This window comes from Oryzias melastigma, linkage group LG24 (genome assembly GCF_002922805.2).
Source record: "Oryzias melastigma strain HK-1 linkage group LG24, ASM292280v2, whole genome shotgun sequence".
In the NCBI taxonomy this organism is placed as follows: Eukaryota; Metazoa; Chordata; class Actinopteri; order Beloniformes; family Adrianichthyidae; genus Oryzias; species Oryzias melastigma.
The window spans coordinates 2,427,754-2,455,005 of NC_050535.1; the positions used below are offsets into that span (position 1 = coordinate 2,427,754).

Sequence of the window (27,252 nt, forward strand, 5' to 3'; positions counted from 1 at the left end):
ATGCAGATTGGTGCCAGATGGGGATCAGTACCAGTTCCGGATGTAGCAAGGACTAGGGTTAGGGTACTGGTACTGGCTGGATCCCGAGGTTCAGTCTGCGTCCAGTACCGAGTTAAGGTTAGGGTACCAGTGCGGTTCATGTCCCGTTACTGGATGCAGATCTGTACTGGATGTGGACCCGTACTGGTTCGGCACAGTACCGGTACCTAATGCAGACCGGGCAAGAAACAGAGTCCGGTACCAAGATAAGTTATGATTAGGGTACTGGTGCGGTCCATGTCCCGGTACTGGATGCAGATCTGTACTGGATATGGACCCGTACTGGTTCAAGACACAGTATCAGTTCCTAATGCAGACCGGACTAGATACATAGTCCGGAACCGAGATAAGTTAGGTTTAGGGTGCTGGTACGGTCCGTGTCCTGTTACTGGATGCAGATCTGTACTTGATGTGGATCAGTACCGTTCAAGACACAGTACCAGTTCCTAACGCGGACCGGGCTAGATACAGAGTCTGGTACTGAGATAAGTTATGGTTAGGGTACTGGTGCAGTCCATGTCCCGATACCGGCCGAATGCAGATTGGTGCCAGATGGGGATCAGTACCAGTTCCGGATGTAGCAAGGACTAGGGTTAGGGTACTGGTACTGGCTGGATCCCGAGGTTCAGTCTGCGTCCAGTACCGAGTTAAGGTTAGGGTACCAGTGCGGTTCATGTCCCGTTACTGGATGCAGATCTGTACTGGATGTGGATCAGTACCGTTCAAGACACAATACCAGTTCCTAACGCTGACCGGACTAGATACAGAGTCTGGTACTGAGATAAGTTATGGTTAGGGTACTGGTGCGGTCCATGTCCCGGTACTGGATGCAGATCTGTACTGGATGTGGACCCGTACTGGTTCAAGACGCAGTACCAGTTCCTAACGCTGACCGGACTAGATACAGAGTCTGGTACCGAGATAAGTTAGGGTTAGGGTGCTGGTACGGTCCATGTCCCAGTACCGGCCGAATGCAGATTGGTGCCAGATGTGGATCAGTATGGGTTCCAGATGTGGACCGGGCTAGGGTTAGGGTACTGCATTAGGGCACTGGTACTGGCTGGATCCTAAGGGTCAGTCTGCATCCGGCCTTTATCATTTATTTTCCATTTAGTTTAGTGCAGTGTGATTCATTTGTTGTCCCTTTTTGCCACTCCACATTCCAGGTGGATGGTCTGTGCTCCTCTTGTTGGCCGTGGACCTCGCCTCTGGCTTGTCTCGCGCCCCCAGCTGTCCCAACTCCATCTAGATGAAGCCCATCTGCTCCACTATCCAAACATGTAGCCGTAGAGTTGGGTAAGCGAATTCTTCTTCAACAGTCCTGGTACAACTGTAGGTGGCGTACATGTGCTAGAAAACAGTAGAAAAAAAAGATGAAGAAGCCCCTCCCTGCTTGTTCAGTTTGAACACCATGAGCTGTAATCCTCACATGCTCTGTGTTTCCGTAGCTTCAGATGTGGTCGCTCCTCTGAAAAACTCATAGCCCTCGTATGTGCTTAACAGAGGTGGACTTTAGCGCCAACGACACTCTAAACGTCCAGCTCCATCTACTTAGCACACAAATTAACTCAGTTTGGACGTTCAGGATTCATTGGTGCTTCACTGGGCCTCGCTGTTTGAACTCCAGAGTAGGTGGGCAGTGTTTATCCTGGACTGTGCCCTTGATTAAAATGAGGAACGGGGAGTTGGAAGTGGGGGGGTCTGCTGGTGGTCAGCCACAGCCTTCTCATTGCAGCCGCCGATGATCTGACTTTCCCCTTTTATGCAATTTCATGTAATCACAACTCCAAGAGCTATTTTTAATGCGTGTTTGGGTTGTGTGCGCGCCATCCAATATTAAACATTTCCCCTTATTACTTTATTTTTCCTCAAAGCTGTGACTCCAAAAACAGCTGTCCAGACACCACAAGAAAGAGCTTTAAGTTGCTGGAAGATGGAGATACTACAGCTGGACTCTAGAAGAAAAATATCTACCTTTCATTAAGGTTAAACCATACCCGAGCTCACCAAACAATTCGCGGAGAACATCAACATCCTCTTGGCGACGCGGTGTCATGGATCGGGTTTCTGCTCCTCCGTGAGTCTTGGACAAACTCCTCAGCATGCTCCTGCAGCTTCAGCCTCGGCGGGGAGATATTTACGTTCACACCAGCGGCGGGGCAGCCAACAGAAGCTGATTGCAAGTGGTGTTTGTTTCCAATGAAAGCAAGTTAATTCGGGCTTGGCCGCAGTGTAAACTGCCTCGGTGTTTTACAGATGTCGCCTGTTGAAGCGAATCACTGTACCTGCCTGTTTGCTCGACGGAGGCCATCAGAGTACACAAACCATGAGCTCTATTAATAAGCCCTTCCTTTTCTAATAATGTCGTGTGTCTGCTCCCGTCTGGGGTAATTTTAACTTGACATATTTTTCTGGGCTGGATGTTCTGGTCCATACATCCCACGACACCAGGGGCGTCAAACTCAATCGCACAAGGGGCCAAAATCCAGAAATCCAATAAACATGTATTGAATACTCTAAAACTACATTTTTTAAACTTTAAAACCTTAACATGAACTAGACATATAGCATTACCTGCAAATATGCTAGCGCGAATGCTGTGAGCTGAATTTGGCCGCTGAAGATGCTAGTACTGATAGCTGAAAAGGCTGAAGCTGATAGCCAGCTAAAATATTTACTACATGTCAAATTAGCCCAAAAGCTAAAAAAAAAATAAATAAATAAATAAAAAAGAAAGAAAAAAAACTTAGATTAGCAAAAACCACTAGCATGTTGCTGGAAAAAAATAGGTTAATTTCAAAATATCTTAAAAAACTGATAAAAGAGTAAATTAGCCAAGCTAGCATGTAGATAAAATATTAGATAAACACCAAAATTGACAAAAAAAAAATGTAAAAAGTCTAAATTAGCCAAAATAGCTAGCATGTTGCTGAAATATTAGCCAAGCTCCAAAATAGCCTAAAAAAATCTCAGTAAATGCCAAAAATAGTCCAACGAGCTAGTAGAATGCTAATTTTAAAAACTTTAAACCAGTAACTTTTTACACATATTTATGAACAAGATATATAGCATTATCTGTGAAAATGCTAGTGTGAATGCTGTAAGCTGAATTTGGCCATGGAAAATGCTGAAAGGATACTAAAAATGCTGAAGCTCAAAGCTAAAAAACGCTGAAGTTAACAGCTTAAAACGCTGATGCTGATAGCCAGCTAAAATATCAGCTAAATCCCAAATTATCCTAAAAAAATAAATAACTTAGGTTAGCGAAAAGCAGCTAGCATGTAGCTGAAAGAATAGCTAAACTTCAAAATATCCTAAACGGCTGAAAAAAAACTAAATTAGTCAAAACAGCTAGCATGTAAATATTAGCCTATTTACAAAATAGCCTAAAAAAACTTTAAAAAAAAAGCAGCCCAGTCTAAGTAAAATGCGTACATATGCCAAGATTTGGGAAATACTGTGTATAATATACGCCAAAACCGGTTTTTGCGTGCATATAATACGCGCGGTCCTAAACGTGTCAAAGTCTGTTTTCCAGGTTTGACACGCCCCCTGGTGGAGCCGTGAGCATCACAGACAGCCCCACAAACGAACAATTTGCTTTTCTAACCCTAACCATAACCGTAATCCTAACCTTAACCAGGAACGACGTCATTTAGAAAAGAGCCGGAGGATTTCTGATCACGTGACCAAAACGAAACCTAAAAAGTCGTGTGTATTGTACGCCGGCGCAACCTATTCTCTACCGTTGCGTATCATATGCACGCAAAAACCATGTTTGGCGTATATTATACACGGTATTTCAGAGTGCAAAGTCGTGGAATATGTACGCATTTTACTGAGAGTGTGTTGAAAAAAGTCTAAATTAGCCAAAGCAGTTAGCATGTAGCTAAAATAGCCAAAAAATCGTAGTAAATGCCAAAATAGTCCAAAAAGCTGCAGAATGCAAATTTTTTAAAACTTTAAAACTGTAACTTTTTAACATAATTATGAATAATAAAAAAAGCAGGAATATTATTCCAGAATAAATCAACTTAAACCTTAAATAACTTTCTCCGTAAGAATATATTTTGTCAAAATTATACAAGTTAGTAATGAGCGCAAGATAACTTCGGGACATGAATAACAATATAAAAAAATGATGTGAAGGGCCGGATAGAATCACCCTGAGGGCCGGATCCGGCCCCCGGGCCTTGACTTTGACACGTGCACTACACGATGGCTCCATTTTGTTTCTTTGAGAGCTTGAGATAACAAAGTGGGGTCCATTTGAAGGTGTGTGGTCCTGAATGGCAGCAGAGGAGTGAAAGTGTCTGGCAGGGTGGGCCATCAACCACAGTCCTCGGGGCAGACCTTGGCCAGAGCTTGGAGCCAGGCCAGGCTCTTCGGCTCCACACACAAGCACGGCAAAGTGTAGCGCACGGCCACCAGTGGAGAACCAGTAATGAATGAAATATTATATTCCACATCATATTTCAGCCTTCAACATTATTACCCGCACATAAAAGCTTTTCTTTTTCTGACAGCAAAGATACATTAGGAAAATTGTCTCCACGGCAGAATGAAGCCTTCAAATAATCCCTCATGTGTTCGTGTACCTTGTGATGTTAAAACCATTAAGAACTACACCATTCCTCTACAAACAGAATCTTCAGTTAAAGTTTTTGACTGGCGTTCGGACTAGTAGAACAATATTTGTCAAACTTTAGCAAAACATTGTAGCTGAATCAAGGGAAGACATTGATCGTTTTCCTCTTAATAGTCTCTGATACGTGAGACCCTACAACAATATTCTGATTTTAGCCATCACGGTTGTTTATCTCCTGCTCTGCCACCCAAGAAGTTGTTCTTCCCATGCTTTGACGTTGATGCTTTATATTTCTTCTCCCCGTTTCAGGCTCAATCATGATGTGCAAATTACATCCCCGTCAGACTGTAATTTATCGCGGCTCAGCGGAACTGGCTGCGGAGCTGGACTTCGTCCGACGCTTTTCTGACAGAAAAGCAGGAAAAAAATGTTTAGACGTTACCTTAAATATTATTCTTGAAAAACTTCGGTATCGAGTAGCAAGCTAATTCATAAACAGAAAAAAAAATTATCAAAGATGCTGTTTTGAGGTTTTTTTTTAATTTTTCAGCGCGGAGGTGAAGCTGATTGATGAAAGCTCTAAATGGAAACAGGTCCTGTGTGTGTTATGTGATGTTTGGCGTGTTTGCAGCATCTGAATAGACCTTCCCAAAGGATCCTGTAGCATGTGCTGCAGCTCAAGAGGCATGTTCTTGTTTTAGAAAGCAAATATTTACAAAGCAGCCAGTCAGGGAAAAGTTTAGCTACACAGTCATGAGGAAAGTGCTAAAAACTGGTGGAAATGCTTTTCAACTGTATGTTTTTTTTTCATAGTCAACAGTCTCATTAGGAAAAGGATTTAAATTCAGCTTTTGTGCAAAAACCGGTAAATTGTTTCACATTTTCTCTTAATTTTTAGTTTAATTTTTTACTTAGAATGTAGACACATTTTTTTATTTAAATCATTATGTCACAGAAAGCTTTTTAAAAGTGGGAAAAAAGTTACAAAAGTCATCTTTTTGGGATAAATTTCTATTAAAATGCTCAAAACAAACACCTATCATTAAAACACTGCACTAAATAGTAGAAAAAAACATTTCCTTTAATTGATTTTGTCTTGGTTTGGTTGTTATAGATCCCATTGGTTTGATAACTCTATATTTCTTTAAAGTATTTTGGTTCAAGGATATATTTTACTCAAAGTCAATAAAAATTGTATTGCGTTTTAGTGTAAGAGAAAATAAAATAAACAAAAAGTCAAAGAAAATTAGGGGATAACTCATTTTTTATGTTAAATTAAAATAAAAGTTTGAGATAAAATCCTTGCTGGATTTATATTTATTGTTATTCATTAAAATGATGAGAAAACAAAAAGAGACAGAGCTTTTAACACTGTTCTGTGTCTCAACTCTTGGTAGCCATGTTTTTTGTACTATTGTGTAGTCTTTTTTTAAATGTATATCGTATATAAGTCGCACCGAATGGTGAGGCTCATCAAATGAGTCAGAAATGAGACAGACAGCAGTAAAGTTTATTAATAGCCTTCATAGAAACTCTAGATCTGGTTTGCGGCATGCTACACGTTAGCCATGTTCGGCATTAGCCACATTAGCATAGTAGCAATAGCTATAACTCCTAACTTTTTTTTAATAGATAAAAAGACTGACAATGCTAACTCTAAATCTTGTTAGTAACATTTAAAATAAAATATAAAAAAGTGCGATATTCCTACATGTTAGCGCAGTTTAAAGACATGAGGATTGCAACACGAAAAACAAACAAGCAAAAAAAAGACTAAAACAAGCTCCTAAACTTTTTAGTATTATGTGAAAAAACACAGTTCGGCACGGCTACACATTAGCTACGTTAGCATATTCACAAAAATGTCCATATTTGTTAAAAAAAGAACGTTTTGACAAGTCAGCAGAGCGCCGTTAACATCTCTAAATTAGCTCACGGTGTTCATACTAGACAAGCAGGGAGGGGCTTCTTCACCTTTTTTTACTTGTTACAAGCTAGCGCATGTTGGTAGACGTTTGGTGCGAAATATCAAAGCCGTGCAAATCCAGCTTTTCTTCTCACAGCTCTATTCCGATATATAAAAGACTTGGTGTGATAGAACTCCGGCCGGGCAGAAACCACAACTATTGTTTTTTTTTCCTTCATGATCAACTTTCAGATGGTTAAAAAACTTAAAATATTAACAAATCTGAGTCCCTGATTGGCCGAAGTTCCACTGGTTTAAGGTGCGTTCAATTGTACGTAGTGTCCCAAAACGGTTGTAAAAACTTGTGAATGGACAGTTAAGAGTCTTAAACCCAGAAGCTCAGAACATGTGTTAACGTAGACTTTCCATTGGAAGTAGCTTCTTGAACGCGTCTTGCTGAAGGCTTTACGAATGTCATATTGTAGTACAGAAAATACGGCGCACTGACTCAGTGGTTGAAGCAGTCCTCTCTTTAGATCTGCTGCGACTTCCATTCCAAGCATTCCTTTGCGTCTGCCTTTCTGATCTGTAACAAACACCTGTGATCGCTGATCAAGGGCTAAGCATGCTGGGATGTGTGTCGACGTTTGTGGGAAGCGGCGTGTGATTCATCCCTGATTGTCCCGACCTGCCTGCCTGCTCCGCGCTCCGTCTTGGTGGGCCAGTTTTTTCAGATTTTTTTGGCAGCAGCGTCTGTGTTCATGTGGCTGTTTGTGTGTGACAGCCTGTCTCTTCCTGAGAAGACAGGTGATCTATGACTATTTACAGGAACCCATCCCCCTCTCTGAGCCAATCGCGTCTCACAGCCGGCACGCAAACACATCCATTAGTGCACGTGTCAAAGTCAGGTCCCGAGGGCCGAATACGGCCCCCTGGGTAATTATATCCAGCCCTTAAGATCATTTTTGGAGCTCAGCTAACATTTCAGCTACATGCTAGCTGTTTTGGCTAATTTAGGCAATTTATTGTTTCATTTTTAAGACTGATTTGGACTTTAGGTAATATTTCAGCAACATGCTAGCTGTTTTGGCTAATTTACACAATTTAATTTTTAGTTTTTAAGGCTGTTTTGGACTTAAGCTAACGTTTCAGCTACATGCTACCCATTTTTGGCTAGTTTAGGCAATTTCCTTTTTTTAGTTTTTTTGGCTATTTTGGAGTTTAGCTATTTTTTCAGCCACGTGCTAGCAGTTTTTGCTAATTTACGGAATTAATTTTTTCTTTTTTTAGGCTGTTTTGGACTTTAGCTAATATTTCAGCTACATGCTACCTGTTTTGGCTAATTTCGGCAATTTCTTTTTAGTTTTTAAGGCTGTTTTGGACTTAAGCTGATATTTCAGCTACATGCTAGCTGTTTTGGCCAACTTACGCAATTTATTTTTTCGTTTTTAAGGCTGTTTTGGACTTTAGATAATATTTCAGCTAATATTTCAGCTTCGTGCTAGCTGCTTTGGCTAATCTAGGCTTTTTTGTTTTTTTAGGCTGTTTTGGACTTTAGCTAATATTTCAGCTACATGCTAGCTGTTTTGGCTATTTTCTGCAATTTCTTTTTAGCTTTTTAGACTGTTTTGGACTTAAGCTAATATTTTAGGTACATGGTAGCTGTTTTGGCAAAACTAAATCAACTTCAGCATCTTCAGCTATCAGCACTTGCATCTTACAGCATTCACACTAGCAGGTAATCCTGTATATCTAGTTCCTAATTATGTTAAAAAGTTACGGTTTAAAGTTTTAAAAATGTAGTTTTAGAGTGTTCAATAAATGTTTATCCTGTTCAGCTTGTAACGTGTGTTTTAGATTTTGGCCCCTTGTGCGAGTGAGTTTGACCCCCTGGATTAGTGCATGACACCATGACACGAGTGCTGTTTGGCGCGGCGTTCTGCGCTGTCAGAGTCTAGTTACGCAGCACCGTTGCCGCTTGTTCTGCTGCACAAACACCAGCAGACGCTCACACCCAGTCCGACACCGCCTCGCTCACACCCTCACATCTTACCCGCTCAGCTCTCCGAGCTCAGAGGCAGACGGGAGCCTGCAGAAGGAGCGGAGGAGCGACACAGAAAGGACCGCTCCCCCATATGCTGGGCGGTTGAACAAGCTGCCCCCCACTGAAGCCTCCTGACTCATGGGAGCGTCAGACGCCGGTCCCCAGAGAGGCTGCCGTACTACGCCGAGAGAAGAGGAGGAGGGAGGTGAAAACTCGGAGGAGAGGAGGGAAAGCCACAACGGTAGGCTGTCCCACTCGGCTGCCGTGCCGTGATGACGTGAGAGGGCATGTGACCCAGGGTCTCCAGTGACGGCACATGGAGGGCAGGAAAGAGACGAGTTTTAAAGCTGGTGCCTGTTGGGTTGTGTGAGGGCTCTGCTCACCTCCCAAACAACCACAGAACCACAGACGTGCGGCTCAGGGGTTTGTGTTTGAGGGCGACTCGGAGCGTAAATGGTTAATCGGCGCCGGCCAGCACCACTCACAAGGACGACGCTGAGCGAGTAAGTACGACCACACTCGCCAAGCAAGTCTGACAGCATCCGATCCATCCGCAGAGGCGATATTTGCCTCAGAATTTTTTTTTTGGGTTATTTGCGGTCACCCGAATAGTTGATAGGATGCTTAGTGGATCCAACGTTTTCCCTCCTCATGACATGCTCTTGGTCTAGGACGTGTCAAGGGTCACGGAAACCACAGAGGAACCCAAGTGGGGCTTGCCGGAACCAGAGGCGGCGGCTATGGCATCTAACAGTCTTTTCAGCACGGTGGCACCGTGTCAGCAGAACTTCTTCTGGGGTGAGTACCACTTCCCCGGACGGGTCGCGGGGGGACAGTGGGGTCGGGCGGTCGGCGGGGTTTGAGGATCTTGGATCTGAATGAGGGAGGAAAGCTCTGAGAAAACGGCAGTATTTACTCCTTCTGATGTTTATAAATACTTCTGAAAAGAGCGGGATGGTATGTTTGTGCGACTCACTGGTGGATTTACAAATGTCACTGCAGAACCCCCAAAGAAAAAGAAAACAAAAGCAGGGGGCAATATTTTTGACAGACGTAAACAGACGGCGGTTCTGAGCGTTTACAGTCCAGCATTGGATCAAGATGTGCACAAGATGTTTTGGTGTCGCTCCTACATGCAATCGAGTATTGATTAGTCGCTTCCTGAAGTGGTTGGCGCTCGCCGCTGGGATCCATTAATCTGTCTCAATAAATGCAGAGACGACGCTTTTATTCCGGACTGAGGAAGAAGGAGAAGAATCTGCTAAATCTGTCATTTTCAGCTCATATTTATTTATTTTTTAAAGATTTTGTTTAAACTCCATTTAATAAACTTCAACTCCCTTTGTCCAAACACTTAATAAGGATGTTTTCTGGTGAAGCAGAAGCGAGTCCTTCATGGATTTAACCTCCAGAGCCCTCCAGTTTTTTTTATTTTTTATTTTTTTGAGAGGACAATGGAAGCAGGCAGAAGCGCCGATGCCACCTGATTGATCCTGGCGCTTCGCCCCATCGACGTGGCTCCCGTTTATGAACCTCCGACAGTAAATCTGTCGACCACAAAAAGTCCCCTCGACGGCGCGGCGTGATTCTGCGAGACCACCGGTTATATTTATTTAAATAAATGCACAGAGCTGGGTCTGTGTCGGAGCTGCGAAAGGTTCGATTTGAAGCAACGGATAAATGTCTTTTTGGTTATTTTTTGAATGAATATTCTCTTTTTTTTATTTATTTGGATAGTTTGTGGCTTCAAAAAGTATGAAATCCTTCACTAAAAGGTCTAACTAAAGGGTTGTGAGGGAATAACCTTCTTAGACTGGCAGATAAAACTAAAAAAAGAATACATTTTTTGGAGTCTGCAGCATTTAAAAGTTGATTCTTAATTGTATTTAGACAATAAAATCCCAGGAGAAAAAATGGTTTTCCCAAAAGTCTCTGACCGTCTGCAGGGTCCATATGTATCTGAGAACGGCAGCTTCTGTTGCTTTAGATCTAACCACAGGCTCTGCTTCTTGGAGACATCTTAAAAGTGAACCAGACATCCTCCCTCCTCCTCCTCCTCCTCCTCCTCCTCCTCCTTGAAGACCGCTCATCAATAGGTAATTTGGAAAAGCCAGGAGGGGAGAATCGGCTTCACTGGCTGCTACTGTGCGGCGAGGACTCCTCTCCGCTCACAGGAACTCTATTTAGAATTGCTTAATTGTACCTCAGAGGAAAACACGTTATTTAATCCCCAGCAGGGTCACGCTGATGGAGTGAAACTCCGCCGTTTGTGTTTGCGAGCAACTATTAGGACTTATTAGCGTTTGTGGTTATTCCTGCGGGTAATCAGAGAGGTGCCGAGTGTTGATGCGTTTTAATCAAAAGCTCGATGTCATTTGACTGAATGGCGGCTCCGACTCTGTGATTTGGGGTGTCATGGGAACACTATAACCTGTGATTTTAATGTTGTTTCGGAGAACTTTCCTAGGGAAACAGGCGCCCTCACATCCACGGCGAGGGTCTTTTTAGAGACCCTGTGTCATCTTTGCAAGTTATCCAAAGGAATCTTCAAATTTAAGGAACCCTTTAATCCAAAAGGTTCATAAATATGTTTCCAGATTAGATTTTTCTTCAGTTCTTGTGAGCTATTTTCCCTCTTAACAAGCTTTGGTTCCTTTACAGCAGCATCACGCTGAGCGAATTATCCGACATAAGCCCTCAGAGAGGAAGTAGCTACCTAACACTTTCAGAAATTGGTCCGACGAAGCAGTCGAGCTTCTAACCAACAAACGCTCGGGTTTTTCATCCTATTTTAGGATGCAGAGGCTTTAAAGCAAGCTTCAAAACATGCTTTTTTTATTTTATCAGGAGGAAATATGGACTTTTCTTCGTGAAGTGAGTGAAAGTGCAGCCACAGGACGGACACAAGGACGTACCTGTTCTGGGCCACGCCAGAGAAAAGGGGATTTTATTCACCTTGTTAGTTTAATCTGAAAGGAATGCACTATCCGCTCAAACCCCTAAATATATACATTTATTTTAACTTATTTATGAAGCATTTCTGATAAAAGTGCAATACTCTCTTCGGTAAATAAAGATATGTGATAATTTGCTCTAAAGAAACAAAATGAAATCGATTCAACGGGAAATTTAAACCGATCTATCAAATGTGCACCTGGAAGCAATCCTCGTGTCCACATGCATGTTTATGTGTGCGCATTCCGCACCTTTAGAGGGGCGAGGGAGGGTGGGCGTTGAAGCAGAAGGCGCAGATGGGACTGGGGGGCGACTCCATGCACAAAAAGGAAAGGTGGGACACAATAGACGGACGTCCAGTAGATGGGCTGGGGTGTCATTAATAGCACACAGGCCCCCCCATCTCCTAATTTGCTCAAATTACCAGCCCACGCACCAAGGGGCCCCCCTGCCAGAGCTGAGGTGTGAACACAACACCTGGAAATCACAGAGCCCACCCACTCGGCAACGCCCACACAAGCCCCCGAAGGCGGCCGGAGTGTGTCGATTCTTTCATGTCGAACGGACGATTGGTTATAAAACTCTGTCCGACCACTTCCCATATGGCGCTGTGGGGGTGGCCATCATTTACCCTCTTCCTGCCCCTTAAAGCCCCCCACACGCTGCCCCTCGCCCACACGTTCAGGAAAACGGGCCGATGCTTCTCGGCCACCGCGGTAATCAGAGTCGCCACCACCTGTGGCGCACACACGAGGCCTGATCCCGGCGTGCTCGGAGAAATAAAATACGCCCCAGAGACGCGGGGGGGGGAGTGTAGGTGTGTTTAAGGGGACGCCGAGTCTTTGAAGTCTGAATAGGCGATAGTGACAGGTCTCCAGGGAGAGGAGGGAAGCTTGAAAAGGTAGCTCTCGTTTGTCAAGTGGTCTCCAGAGACAAAGACAGGCAGACGGAGCAGAAACATACAAATATCTCCTCAATATCTGGGACCTCTGGAGGTCTCCACCAAACTTTAGTGCTTGGTGGTTCTGGGCTTTTTCTTAGAGCTAAACCTCAAACATTTCTGCTGAAAGGGGAGCCGAGTTTTGACAAATTATTTTTGAAATGGGAGTCAGAATTCAACCTTAAGTTGTGCAGACTAAACAGTTAGCATGTTAATTAGCCTGTAACGGAGCTCTCTGCTGGTGTTTGTTTATCTGAAGCAAATCTTTCAATATCCAGAGCATAATTTCCGCTGCATTTAAGGAGGGTTTGGGTTGCCAGGTTGAGAGAACAGTGTTTTTTTTATGACTTTAAGTGAAACTGTACTTTGATTACTTTCCTCATAACCTATTATAAAAGTAATCCACTATTTGTCACTTTACTTTTTCCAATAAACCCTTATCTCCATTTAACTTAATTTTTAAAGTGGTTCATGATGTAACGTCATTAGAATTCAGACAATCGTGTGATAAATAACAACTTTTGCCACAAGCTGCTTCTTGCCAGTGTTGCTCAAAGACACTTCAGCAGAGAAAGCAGTTGATAATTGGACTTAAAGACCCACTGCGATTGAAACTGGGATTTTAACATGTTCTTGTGGCTTTTTTCTGATGACTTTATAAAGCAAATTAAGCTTAAAATCACATTTTTTTCTATTTCTTTATTGAAATTGTTGTGAATCAGGAGCAGATGAAAAAATGCTGTCGGTAAAAGCTTGAATGTGTGATGTAGACGCTCCCTCTCCACTCCATTCTGATGCACTTAAAAACCTAAAGTCCCATTAGCTGTCACGCAGCCAGGTTTATGGGGGAGGGGTGAGCTGCAGACACCATTTAACTCCCCAATCATTGTCTTTGGTATGACTCAGCCCTGGGTTTGAACTCACAACCTTCCAGGTTCAGGATGGACACTCTACCATAAGACCACTGAGCTGGCGTAGACGACTAGATCCATGAACGTCTACGGCTGGACAGCTCCAATACTGCTCGATGGGGGTTGTAAGCTAGCAGGAAAGCATGTAAACAGATGGATGATGGGAAATAGGGGCAGGCTACGGCAGAATTTGGAGACTTTCAACAAAAATAATGGAATTAATTCAAAGTTCTCCAGTTGTGAAATGTTCCTAGGAATTCGTTCACGTTTATATTTCTGTTTTCTTTCGCCGTTTTATCTCCAAACCTGCATTAGTGCACATGTACGCATCAGAAACTCCTTTTTTAAAATATCTCCACATCATTCTTCATTTAACAGAGAGAAAATGTTAGACTACAGTTTACACAAAGTAATGAAGTAACAAGACTCCCTTGTTTGTCTTGAGGTTATGTTCCGAAAATGACCAGAAAGGAGGAATTTGTGAAGTTGTAGGTGTTTAAAGACGGTGAAACTCCTCACTACACACTTCCAAAGTGTTTTAATGTCTCAAAGTTCAAACCTTCGGAGTAAAAAGATCTGATCACGATTGAAAATTTGTGCTAATTTATCAAATGAATGTGTTCTGTGAATTTTAAGTAGATTCTACAGCCAATCAGGACACAGAACACAGTTTAAAAAGAGTCGCTCTGAAAGAAACAGGAACCGCGACACAGTCAGGGAACACTTTAGTCGATTCATTGTATTTCAATTGTCAAAATTTGAACTGTAGTTTGTAACAACTCTCAGTTACTGAAAAAAGTAAGTTAATTAAAGTAATTCGTTACTTTGTAAAAAATATTATGGTAAAAAATACAATTTTGACTAAAAGAAGTTCAAAAAAAAGCTCAAAAGAACAATTTAAAAACAAGGTAATAATTGTGGATCTATTGTAATTAACTTAGAAAATAACTGTGAACGATCGCGTGTTAACTCACGCAATTAATCAGAAATAATTAATATTTATGAATGCAAATGAATTAAACCTCGCACAGAAGCAGTTCTTCGCTTTGCCTCTGCTGTGCGTTCAAACACTTATGGTCTGTTTTTGTTCAGATGATAAAGAAAAGTTTTTTCAAAGTAGTCTGTGCAATGATATAGAACATTTGGGTTTTATTTTTTATTTTCTTATGGTTGTACGTCAGTATTTTTGTTTTCTTGTAGTAATACAGCAGACGGAAACGTCTTTAGAGTTCTGTTTATTTTACTGTTGATGTGTTTTGTTCTTATAAATTACACTTCTGAGTTAAAACTTGAATTTTAGACGGTAAAAATGAAGACAAAATGTTCTTTTTGGCCTGTTTTTGTTATATAAAATTCACCTAAAATTCATGATCGTGATTATTTTTTTAATCGATTGACACCTAAAAATAGACGTTTTAAATGTACAGTATGTATTATGAATATTTGTAGATAATAAGTGGTCGGTAAATACTGTAACCAAACAAAAAAGCGATTAATCGCGATTAATTTTTCCCAGTTTGCGATTAATCCGTTTTATTAATCGATTCCCAGCTGTAAAAGTAACGTCTCTAAGGGAATTATAATTGCTCAGATTTGCTCCGTTTTGTGCTGGTTTCCAGTCTTTTCTTGCCAATAAGAATTACTTATTGAAAAGTAGCTGACAAAAATGGATGGATGCACTTTTTCCGACTTTAATTTATAACAATTCTTCCTGCCTTGCGACTTTTGTTCAGGCTTTTTTTTAATAAAGTTTTCTGCATGAACAGCAGTGTAAGACATCTCTTTGTGTTACAGCTTGTTTGAAAGCACTTTCCTGTGACTTTTGAGAAGTTTACTGTTATTTTTGTTGTTGTTCCAGTTTACACCTATTCAGTCCGATCACAGCGCTCGCACCGGCGTCTCCTGCTGATCAAAGATCATATACCTGCACTGATCCTCACTACAGCGTCTGGAGTCCCGTCACTCAAGCAGACGGCTGCTGTCTTACAGTCGTCTGTTGTTGGTTTTTGTTGAAGTTGTAGCTCTGTTCACTCCATCTCGCGTCTCTCCCAAAGGAGCTCGGCTTCTTTTGCCTTTTTTTTTCTCCTTTTTTTGGACAGAGACCAGTGAAAGGCGTTTTACGTCTGCTGGTGCTGAATGAGCAAAGGAGGATCCCGTAGGAGCAGGAATATTTTATTAGAGTCACATTTTGAACGCGCCTCTCATCTCGTTTCCTCTTTTGTGATGGAGGTTTAGGATGCTGCAACAATTCTCTCTGAAAGAGGAACACAGAGCAAAGATGATTGAAAGTCACAGCTAAATGACAGGGTGGGAGCTGAATGCATTGTTTTGATTTTTTTTGGGTGAAGGACTATTTCGGAAGGGGGGAGGAAAACCCAACGGAGACGGAGAGTCAATGCTCTAGAGGTTTAGACTGAGCGGAAATAGGAGTCACGTTTTCTGCTGACAAACACCTTTAAAGCAGTTTTTCTGAAGATCTTTGTTTTCTTTATGATGAAAATCTTTTTCTTGGTTTGCCGTTCTCGTAAGATGAAGAAAAACAGCAGCGAGGAACGATTCCTGAGGAGCACCGACAGGAAATATGTTAATTTGTCATTTCTACATGCATATTTATCGTCCGGCTGTGATGTCACACGAGTTCTGGAGACAAAGACGCAGTTGGTGCATCACAAAACACTAAATTGGGTCCCTCTGGTAAACAGGCTGCTGGGAGTCTTCACTGGGCCTCCAAATTACAGACATGCTAACCAAAAGTCCCCTTTACTGGGGTTTCCACACAAACACGCCCACATGCATATGGGCCCATTATGCGCATTAAAAGAGGGGCACATTAAAAGAACAGTTAAGTATTGGGGGCTTGTCCGGGCGGGTAACTGTTTTATAGACATTATTATCGAGATTAAGAGGAAGGCTTTTATTGATTGAAAAAAGATTTAATGGTGGCACTGTGTTGTTTTATTGTGCCGTATTTTAAAAAAGCCGTAATTGTTTTCAGAAAAACGACAGGGTGGCGTTTAATCTGGTGTACTTTTATTTATGAATTATCGGGGTGGGCGGATCGATCATCGATACAATCTATACTAGTGTGATGAGATCAATACCTTAGGTACAGTTTGTCCTCAATACTTTAAGGAAAGAGAGAGTTCATGTGAGTCTTGTGTTTATCTGTCAGGGGTGTTGCCAGATTGGGCGCCGAATTTGAGCAAAAACCCGCCCAATCTGACGATGCTGCTCACAATATTTACATCAATTGAAGGATTTTTTTGTTGTGTTCTTTATATTTTTAATTATTAAATGGTTCCTAAGCGCGGCTGTGTCTGCAGCTCACCGCTCCCCCAGGGGATTAATCGAATGTGGTAGTTTTTTTATTTTTATTTATATTAGTTACTGTTCTTTATTATTATTGTTTTATGCCACGACTGATATTTATACTCTAAATTTGATGGATTTTTAGTTCAGATTGTTGTTAAAAAACATTTTATTTGCCAAAAGTCTCTGTCCTGTGTTTTATCATACACTTATTGAACAAAAAACTGTATTCTATGATCAGACATTTCAAGAAAAAAATATCTGTTTCAATTTCGGTGATACTTGATATCAGTTCGATACGTAATTTCCCAGTATCGCCCGTCCCTGATGGATGAATTCTGATTGATCAATGTAGTTTTCAGAGCGTTAGTTTGTTTTTCTTAACAAAAGGGACAAAAATTGGATGTTATTGTGACTATGCTAACGTGGCTAGCATGTAGCGGTGTCGGATTGTGCTTTATTATGTACTGCTAATAAAAATGGACGAGGATTTAACTGCAGGTTGTGTCCAAAATCCTTTACTACTTAGTGCTCTTAGTGGGTTTATTTTGTAGAGCTTTTAGGTGCCCTAAAAATTTCCCAGAAGTCCCTGCGACAAACCAGTTAGCATCAATGCTCACTAGATTAGCGAATATAGTGTTTATATGCATTGTGTTTGAATGATTTTTAGGTGAAGTTAATGTATTTAATTTCATTATTTTATGAGCTATTTAAGCTTTCATCTTTAAAACACTGTGGATTAATAATAATCTTTGTAATATGTTAATCTTTATTAGACCTTTCAAGAAAACTGTGACGTCATATTTACTGTTTTTACCAAAAAAAACAAAAAAAAAAAAAGAAGAAAGTAGTGAGCGTGGAGCTTTTCAAACCACGGCACTAGTTAGTCCTCGTTTTTTTAGTAGTTGGAGAGCGAAATCAAACAGAATCAAACGAAAACGTCCAGAACCAGAACCGAATATCCTTTGAGAAAAACTTCATTTTAACTGACACTAACAATGACAGTTTTTCCAGTTTTAAGCTTTAGAGGACGTTTTTAGTCCAATCTCTTCAACACTTGTGGATTATGGTTTTTAGGGTAAATTTCATTGTGAACATGCTAACGTGGCTAACTTGTAGCATGTTACAAACCAACACATTCTCACTCCTAACTCGTCATATATGGATGTATGGTTTGGGCCCCCTCCGCGCCACTTTTTGACGTTTTGGGTTTCCCCAACGTGTTGGCTGTTCCCATTAGATCAGGGGTCCCCAACCTCCAGGGAGTGAACCAGTACAGGTCCAAAGGCTGCTTGGTACGGGGCCACAGACAGGAAAAAGAATGACGGGCCCCCAACCCTAGATGTGTGGTACGGGACAGCATAACTGAAGCAGAACTGGTTGGGGTCCCCTGATCACCATAGGCATTCTTTACCTGTCTGTGACCGGTACCGGTTCGCAGCCTGGAGGTTGGACCCCCTGGTTTAATGAGAACAGTCCAAGAAACGACAAATTGGGGACACCCAAAAGGTCAAAAATGGTCGCGTAGGGGGCCAGAACCATGCGTCCAGGTATGGAGCTGAGTGGGTTGTCCAAACAAGTCTGACTGATTCCCCTCAGATTCTTTTGACCACAGTGGCTCCTATATTTTCTCAAGTGTCCTCTAGTAGATTCAGGAAGCTTTACATATAGTCTCTTACATGTAAGAACGCCAAACGCAGCGTTCACATTTGGTAATGTCGCTTTCGTGAGAGAAAATCGCCCCTTTAATTGCCTGTAAATGAGTTCTGCAACTACTGGGGACATTTTTCCGTCCCCAGAGAATTCGTGAACGTATCAGAGTGATCTACGGCGCCATAAAATCCAGTTCAAATATTGAAGATCATCAGTGCTTGTGAAATTATTCACTATAAATCTCACTTCCAGAGTGTACTCTGAGAGGACAATTTAATTGTCAGTTCAAGACCACATCCCAACAGCCCCGCTGCCAGAGAGGGATATTTTACTGGTGTGACGTTCGATATTTCAGCTTCGCCGCAGAAAAAGATTGTATTTGAAGGACAGAGTTTCACAACGTAAATGATGTTCCTCTTGGGACGCGGCAGTTGATGAGTCTGTAGTTGGGACTTCGGGAAGCTGGCGCCAGCCGAGGATCAGCGAGGGGGCAGAGCAAATCCAAAATGTGGAAAGTACGCCATCGTAGGTCAATTGGACGAGAACTTTTCAATTTTCCCTCAACTTTGAGGATGCTGTCCATCTTTAAACCAATCAGTTTCCAAAAAACTTGATTCTATCTGAAGGCGTGTTACACAAGGTGAGCTCCGTGTTTTTGTCGTCTTTATCTATCGTGACTCATATCTGACCAGCAGCCTAATGGGCTCAGAGTAATAATAGGCTAAAGAAGTCTCTGTTGCTGCGTCAGCCGCCTCATCTTAACTCTTTAAGGCGCAGTTGCAACAAGCAACACCTCTCCAGACTCCCGAGCCAAGACTTCTCGGGGCCATGTTGACATATGAATGGCTTGGAATTCAAACTAGTAGTTACAGCTCCAGGTTGCAGAGTTCAGGCGGAGTGTTTTGGATTTGCTCCCAGCTGGACCGTGTTCAGAAAGAGATCAGGAAAATGAGAAAACACTGAGACGTCGAGCGCCTTTGCACGCTTGCACGCCCATCACAGTGGAGGCTGTCGCTGCCTCGCCGGCTTACTTTTTCTGATGAGTCCTGACTCATTGCGGCACACATTTGTAGCAGTTTTCTGGACCGATTACCCCCCTGAAATATAGCAGCAAAGCAACACTCTGTCTGGCGGTAATTTATCTCCGAATGGGATATTTCCAGACGTGGGTGAACGCCATCCACGGCGATGGTTTATTGGTTTATGTCTGTGTGCAATTGAGCATCCATAAGACATCCCCTCCCTCCTACATACATCCTTTTCCTCGTTCATCCAAGCCTGTCCTTCCAAACGGTGTGACGTGAAATGGCAGAGCGACGGCCGATAGCCCCGCCGCGACTGCGAGTCTGGGCTTCTGCTCGTCTCTTCCTGTCTTTGGTTCTCTGGCTCTCCTGTGTGTCACATAAATCACACCGCACAGAAAGAGACAACAGAGCGAAATATCCCTCATAACTCCGGTGTTGGTTTTACCTCGCATAACGACACGAGGCTAAATGCTCTCGGATACATGAGAACAGCATGTCTTGCAGATTTACTATAAATATTTTGATACTAGCTGGCTAGTTTGCAGAGAGGAAGTAGAGCAGTGAAATACACAGAGGAAGAGAAATGTGTAAAGTGGTATGTTGGACTAACCCCAGTGTCTGTATTGTCTTTAGCACCAACTGTGGGTCTCGGTCCAAGAAAAATGCACTTTACAGAGTTTCTACTCCCAGCTGTGGGGCAGTACCACCCCGGGGTACGATGGTTTCCATCAATCCAGGGCTTCAGACTGGTCTCAGAGGGGTGGAAGTCACTGTTTGATTAATAGCACGATCAGGCGTGATTGAAAGGTGCATGTTTGCAGGGGAAGACCTGCACAACTTCAGGGACAACCTGGAACCGAATGGAGGGAAGCAGGATTTTTACTGTGTCTTTAACATGGCATTTTTCTGATGATGGAGGACATATGTGAAGACAATTCAGCCTGAAATGACATTTCTTTCTAAAATGTAGTTGGGAAAAGATAGAAAATACACTCTCAAGTTGGTATCGGTATTGGATCGATATCGATATTTTCTTATTCATATGGTGTTTAAATCTATAAATAATAATGCACGGCATTTAACAGAGAAATGTATTCAGGTGTTGACTTATGATTGGACGTCTTTTTGTTTATCCTTAGAACACTTTCGCTGTAAAAAGTTGCACAATCACTTTTGCTGGGTAATTTTTACCCAATATATTGTAATATGCCCAATAAAAAGTATTTGTCATGAGAAATAGATCAAAATATGTGATAAATTAGAGTAGCTTTCTTTTATTTCAACTTTGATTCATGCATGAAAAGGGAAAATATCAACATAGGAAGATCCTTAAAAACATGTTTGATAATAATAGAAAAATTAGGAATTTGAGAACAAAAAAATTCTTAAAAAAAACAATAATGATACTGGAGACTTGGTCTTTGGTCCTCCCATTCCTGGGACATGTATGACTTTACCCAGAGACCCGTGACACTCGGGAAAATGCAACATATTGGAAATCATGTAAATACTGACAGTGCTCTAGAGTTAAATCGTATGTTAAGACGGTTGAAAAAAGACAGAAAGAGAAACTGTAGTTTCCCTCACATCAATTATGAACTTCTTGATTGATTTTACACCTTTTAATCTGTGGATTTGATATGATACTCCAGTTGTTCCATCAAAATTCAATGCATATCTGACATCTTTTACATCAAATACTAACAGTTTGCAAATTGTCAAAATGGTAACATTTTAGGAATGACCAGTGGTAGCTTTTATTCACCTCTGAGTTACCGGGCGGCTGGTGGCCCTTGATATGGACGGTCACCGTCCAAATACATTCACACATCCTCCAATCAGAGCTGCTGCCTGACACCGACTGACTTCGTAATGGAGACATTCTTACTCGACTGACGCCACATCAGGGGTCTGCAACCTGCAGCTCCAGAGCCACATGTGGCTCTTTGGCCATAAATAATATATGTCAAATGACCAAAACTACCAAAAGAAAACAAATAAACAAAGCCTACAAACTAAGACTACCAACCCCAAACTAAAATAACAAAACCCAGCAGTGTAAGACTGCTGAGGACAAAGCGAGGAACATTTTTAAAGTAAGGATTGCATTTATTTAATTTATGAGTTAAAAGCACATATTATCTTATGCTGCACAACATTGGGTACTAGTTGTACTGAACTGCATGGAAATGATCCAGTTTGGCACAGAATGTCTTTTATTTTGAAAGGAAGTTATTTCAGCTTCTGTCAAAGGTGAGTTGCTCGGTTCTTTTCGTTTTTTTGCTTTTGTTCATTCCAAAAAATAGATATAATTCAGATTTATTGTTTAAAAAATCCAAATTTCTTAAAGGCTAAAGTAAGATTGTGTGGCTCCTTTTAGGTTTTGATCTGTAAAAATAAGCCTGATCTACATATGACCACGCCAACAACTTTTAAAAAATCAGATGCTGGTGTGAACACGTAAACTCTGCCAATGCCGTGTATTTGTGACTGAAGCATTATTGGTGACGGAAGCAGAAATGCAGAAACTGTCCAAGAAAACGACTCACATTTTTGTTATTTTGGCTAAAAGTAATCCGCTGAAATGGGACTTTCTGGCCTCAGCTCCATGAAAGCGCCTCCCGCTCACTTTCAACATCCCCGGTTTCGGCGGCGTGACAGCAGGTGGTGCGGGACACGTCAACATCTGAGGGTTTGCTGGCAGACGCAGAGAGACTTCTCAGCTCCGCTCGCTCACATCTATCATTGGGGCTCTTTATGGCAGCCTTCATCACATATTACTGCTTTATTTTCTCCTCGCCGCCTCCAACCCGCAGAAGTTTTAACTCCTATTTTAAGTACAAGTGATCTCAATTAGGGACCTCCACGAAGGCGGCAGACAGTCAGAGCAATAAGAGCGGGGAGGAAATTGTCTTTGTACCCCTCCTTCCTCCCCTCCGAGTGGCGAGCTCTTTTGCATCAGGAAAAGAGTATCTCAAAGTCTGACAACTTCACGGCGGACCGCAAAGCGTGCTGTCCTCATCCCAACGGTTCACGGTGATGTCACGGCTTTGGTCGCAAACAATAATTAAGGGCTTAGCCGTGATCCGGGATCAGTGAGGTCACGAGGAGAAGCGCTCATCGCTGATGCCCCAAAACGCCGGGTTTGTTTGCTGGAAACATGGAAACATCCCGTAGAAACTCGAGGAAATAGAAGCCTCAAGTCTTTTTCCTCTTGAATGACGAAGGATCCGAATGTGCTCAAGAAGGGGAACTTTTATGCTGTTTTTTAGCATCAAATCTAAAGGTTTTGTTGCTCCGTATCCCAACAGGAAAAAAAAGATTCTTTTCAAACAAATAATTGAAAGTGAGCGGCAGAAATCCACTGATGCCATAAATCACAGGCAGAATGTGGTTTGCTGTGGTTCTCCTCTGTTAGTGACTTCTCCTACTGTGCAATGACTCCAAGCCAGTGTAACACAGTAGATGAATAATACCAGAGCTGAGAGAGACGATCCAGCTGTGCACCAGGCGGCCCGCATACTTGAATAACTTTATCCTACATCATATCTGTTAATAGTGAGCAGAATCGCTCCAATATCCCCTCCAAATCATTCAAATCTGCTCACTGGAAAGAAGGAAAAAATGATTTTTTTTTTTTTATTCTGGCACATTAACAACCTCCAGAACATCAAACGATGGATGTCGGACCCTCCGCGCGGGTCGGTCCAATACCTCGGAATGACAGGCAGACGGCGAGGCCTCGGTTTGTATGAAAGCGTATCCGACCCTGCAGGGAGCTGGAAGACAGATGCTGGAAGAGGCAAAGCGGAGTCAGATGGGACAAACACTCTTTGATGAGCTGGGCTTGTCAGGGCTGAAGTCACGACTAGTTTAAAGGGGGGGCTGCTTCTGATGGGACAACCAAAAAAAAATCAGAGAAACTATTGTTTTGTTCTCAAATAGTTAGCAAATTTAAAACAATAAAGCCGAGAGGATTAAACTGTTTTTTCCTCTCTTTAAATATCCAAACTTTAGCTCCGCCCACGTGTTACTTTTTTGACGCCCTCCGTTGTGACTCTGGTTAAAAACCATAGAAAATTTTAAATTTTTTAAAGTAAGGAAATTAAAAAAGTAAACTTAAACATATTTTTGAAGACTTTTGAGTGCCGTGTGCCATAAAAAATGAAACTGGAGGTCAGTGAGTACACTGTAAAAGGTTTTCATCAAATTAAAAGTTTGGATTGATGGTTTACTCAACTCAAAAATGTAATTTGTTTAAAATATATATATATATATGTTTTAATTTTAACAAATTGCAGAGTATTTGTTAGTTGATCCAACTTTTCACTTTTTATAGTGTACAACCAGACTAAAGGGTGGGCCAGATTACAGGGGCGGAGCTACTAGGAGGTGGGGCATCACAAAGCTTTGCACCCCCCTCCCTGAATTTTTTGAGTCAATATTAGCCTCATTAAAAAAAAAAAAAAAATCATGATTAAAAACTTCTTTAGGCGCACTGTAAAAAGTGAAATGTTGGATCGATTGACAAAAGTTTTATTGAGTTTGTGGTTTACTCAGCTCAATTGTTTTATTTGATAAAATCTAGTATTGTTAAACTTAACAAATTACAGACTTTTTGTAAATTTTTGTTAAAATTTGGGGGGGATTTTTTTTAGTCAAAATTAGATTTATTATTGATAAAAATCAGGAAATCATCAATATAAGCTTCTTTAGGCACACTGTAAAAAGGGAAATGTTGAATCGATTGACAAAAGTTCTGTCATTTGTTACATTTAAAACGACATTTTGAGTTGATTTTTGGAAAAAATCTAACATTATTAAATGTAACAAATTACTTTTTTGTTAACTGATCCAACATTTTAATTTTTACAGTGCACTGAAAAAATTAAAGTAACATTTTTCATTTTTAAGAACATTAATATAAATAATAAAACTGTTAGAAATTGTTTTTAAAAAAATATTTTCATTTCCTTCCAAAAATGTTCTACACTGTAAAAAGTGAAACATTAGATCAATCAACAAAAGTTCTGTAATTCAAAAATATTAGTTTAGTTGGTTAAACTATCAACTTAAAATCTTAATTTAAGGAAAACAAACTATTTAAAATGTTATTAATTATTTTTTTTTCGTTTATTGATAAAATGTTTCACCTTTTACAGTGAAGCTTTGCCCCGCCCAGATTATAATTCAGATAGATGGTTAAACATACAGTTAGGGTTACTTCATTAGCTCTGTTTTATTGTAGTCACTTTGATTTGTGAATTTCTGGCTGATTACAGTAAAATAAACAGTTTTTTTAATCGCCGCTGGCATCACCCTTATTGAGATGATCCTATGTAACAGGATGTTTTTTATTTTGAAAGGAAGAAAGGAAGCTGTGCAAATGTCATAAATAATTTGGAAAAACAGCATTTTTTTCTTTATATTTATGTTTTATTTATACCAAAAAAAGAAAACAAGTTCATTCAAATCACATGTGTCGATGTCATGGCCCGGGGGCCGGATCCGGCCCTCCAGGTTAATATATGCAGCTCTTTATTTTATTGTTATTAATGGTCCGATGTTGTCTGTCGCTTATTTTAAACTTGTATCATTTTGACAAAATATATTTTTATAGAGAGTAAAATATTAAAAGTTATTAAAGGTTTAAGTTGATTCATTCTGGAATAATATTCCTGTCTGATTTTATTTATAGTTATGTTAAAATGTAGTTTTAGTTTATTCAATAAATGTTTATCCTGTTCCTTTTCTCTAATCATCGATTTAATACTATTTGTATGTATCCGTACAAACATGAAGTTAGTCTTTTAGTATTTTAGACACAAAAAGGAGCCATGTTAGTGTTTTGGACTGAAAGGAAGCGGCGGCGCCAGATGCGTGTCAGTAAAAGTCCAGTTATTTTAAGAATTTCTCCGTCAAAGCAGAAATCTTTCCCTCAGATATATAAAACTAAATCAGACAACATCAAACATGTGTAAAGGAATTCTAAAAAAGCAGCTGTGCCTGCTCATTTATTTTGAAAGGGCTCCATCTTTAAGACTGAGCGTAATTAAAAAGCTTGTTTTGGAGCAAACATCAAGTGGCGACGCAGATGCTGTGGTGTGATGTGGCGGCTCCGGGAGACTGATGGGCGATTAGGTTGGCTGATGGGAGCGGGGCGCTCACAGAGGGAGGAGGATGCCCTCTACAGTAGAGCAGTCACCATACACACAAGGGGGAAAAAAAAACACATTTTGCATTTATTTGTTAGATGATTTGATTAAATGCAGAATTACTGAATCTAGTTAGTTTTTTTTAAGTTAAAAACTTTCAAAATAATATGTTTTTATCTCTTTTTTTGTTGTATCATTTCAACTTTAGAAGCCAATCGTTTTTCAAATTTTGAGTATTTTTTTTAACATCATGTTTCAATTATTATTATTACTATAATTAAACATCAACAATCTCTTGTTTTTTTGGAGTTTATGGAATTTTTTTCCTGTTTTTTAGTACTAAATATTTACATTTTCTTTGTAAATTCCAACTTTAAGTTGTGCTCATTTTAACATTTTTATACACTGTAAAAAAATAAATATTGGATCAATTAACAAAAGTTCCTAAATTTAGAACAATTGTTTTTATCAAAGGACATTTTTAAGTCAATTTAAAACTTTAGTTTGATTAAAATTAATAATTTTTTCAACATAAATAACACATTTTTTGTTAATTGATCCAACGTTTCATTTTTTACAGTGTTATTATTATCAATGTAGGGGCAGAATTATATGTTTGCTTCCCACTCCTTTACAAGCAATCAATCAAACTCTAATTGACTTTAGTTAATAATTACGATATTTAATTAATCAAATGGGACATAAGTGTGTCTGTGTTTCTGTTTTTGTTTTGTTTAGGTCGTTTTTGTAAGTTAAAAACTTTCAAAATAAGATGTTTTTTACTTTTTTGTTGTCATTTCAACTTTTAAGGTAAATTATTTTTCAATTTTGATTATCTTTTAAAATATTTATTAACAGCATGTTTAAACTACTGTTGTTATAACAAACATTAATCTCTTATTTCTTAGAGTTCATGGAACTTTTTTCTTGCTTTTAATACTAAATATTTACACTTTCTTTGTCTGTAAATTCCAATTTTTGAAAGTTGTGGCCATTTTTTATACACTATAAAAATGAAATTTTGGATCAATTAACAAAATTCTGTAATTTTAAAATATTAGTTTTCATTAAAGGACATTTTTAAGTATTTTGATGAAAACTAATGATTTTCAATTTAACAAATTGCAGAATGTTACTTAAATGATCCAACGTTTCACTTTTTACAGTGTAATTATTATCTATAGGGGTGGGATTATATAAGTTTGCTTCCCAACTCCTTTTGGAGCAATCAATCAAACTTTGCTTGATTTTATTAATAATTACAATATTTAATTCATAAAAAGTGACACAAGTATGTCTTTGTTTTTGTTTGTTTCTTTTTTAAGTTAAAAACTTTCAAAATAAAGCATTTTTATCTTTATTTGTTCTATCATTTCAACTTTAAAGGTCATTATTTTTTCAATTTTTAGTATTTTTTGTACATTTATGAACAGCATCTTTTAACTATGGATATTATTTAACAAGCATTTGATCTGTTATTTTTTTAGAGTTTATATAACTTTTTCTTGCTTTTTAATACTAAATATTTACACTTTCTTTGACTTTTCAAAGTTGTGCTCGTTTGAATATTTTTATACACTGTAAAAAAGAAAACACTTGGACAATTAACAAAAATTCTGTAAAAATATTAGTTTTTATTGAATGATTTTTTTTTTAATAATTGGAAGAAAACTGATAAATTTCAGTGATCCAAATAATAGAATTTTTGTTAATTGGTTCAACATTTC

General features: G+C 40.0%; 1 protein-coding gene and 1 long non-coding RNA gene across 4 annotated transcripts in view; one reads left to right on the forward strand and one right to left on the reverse strand.

The window, feature by feature from the left end:
* Nucleotides 1-27,252, reverse strand: part of LOC112157730 — a 71,128-nt gene that overhangs the window by 11,815 nt on the left and 32,061 nt on the right. The window lies entirely within an intron of this gene.
* Nucleotides 8,372-27,252, forward strand: part of runx2b (RUNX family transcription factor 2b) — a 51,969-nt gene continuing 33,088 nt past the window's right edge. The window contains exons 1-2 of one of the 3 annotated variants that reach the window (XM_024290674.2): nt 8,378-9,080; nt 9,249-9,375. In XM_024290674.2, the coding sequence (XP_024146442.1) occupies nt 9,318-9,375 (58 nt within the window). In that variant the 5' untranslated portion in view covers nt 8,378-9,080; nt 9,249-9,317. Of the gene's footprint in view, nt 9,376-27,252 lie in introns of all 3 variants that reach the window. The other 2 variants (XM_024290675.2, XM_036210380.1) reach the window with 2 other exon arrangements.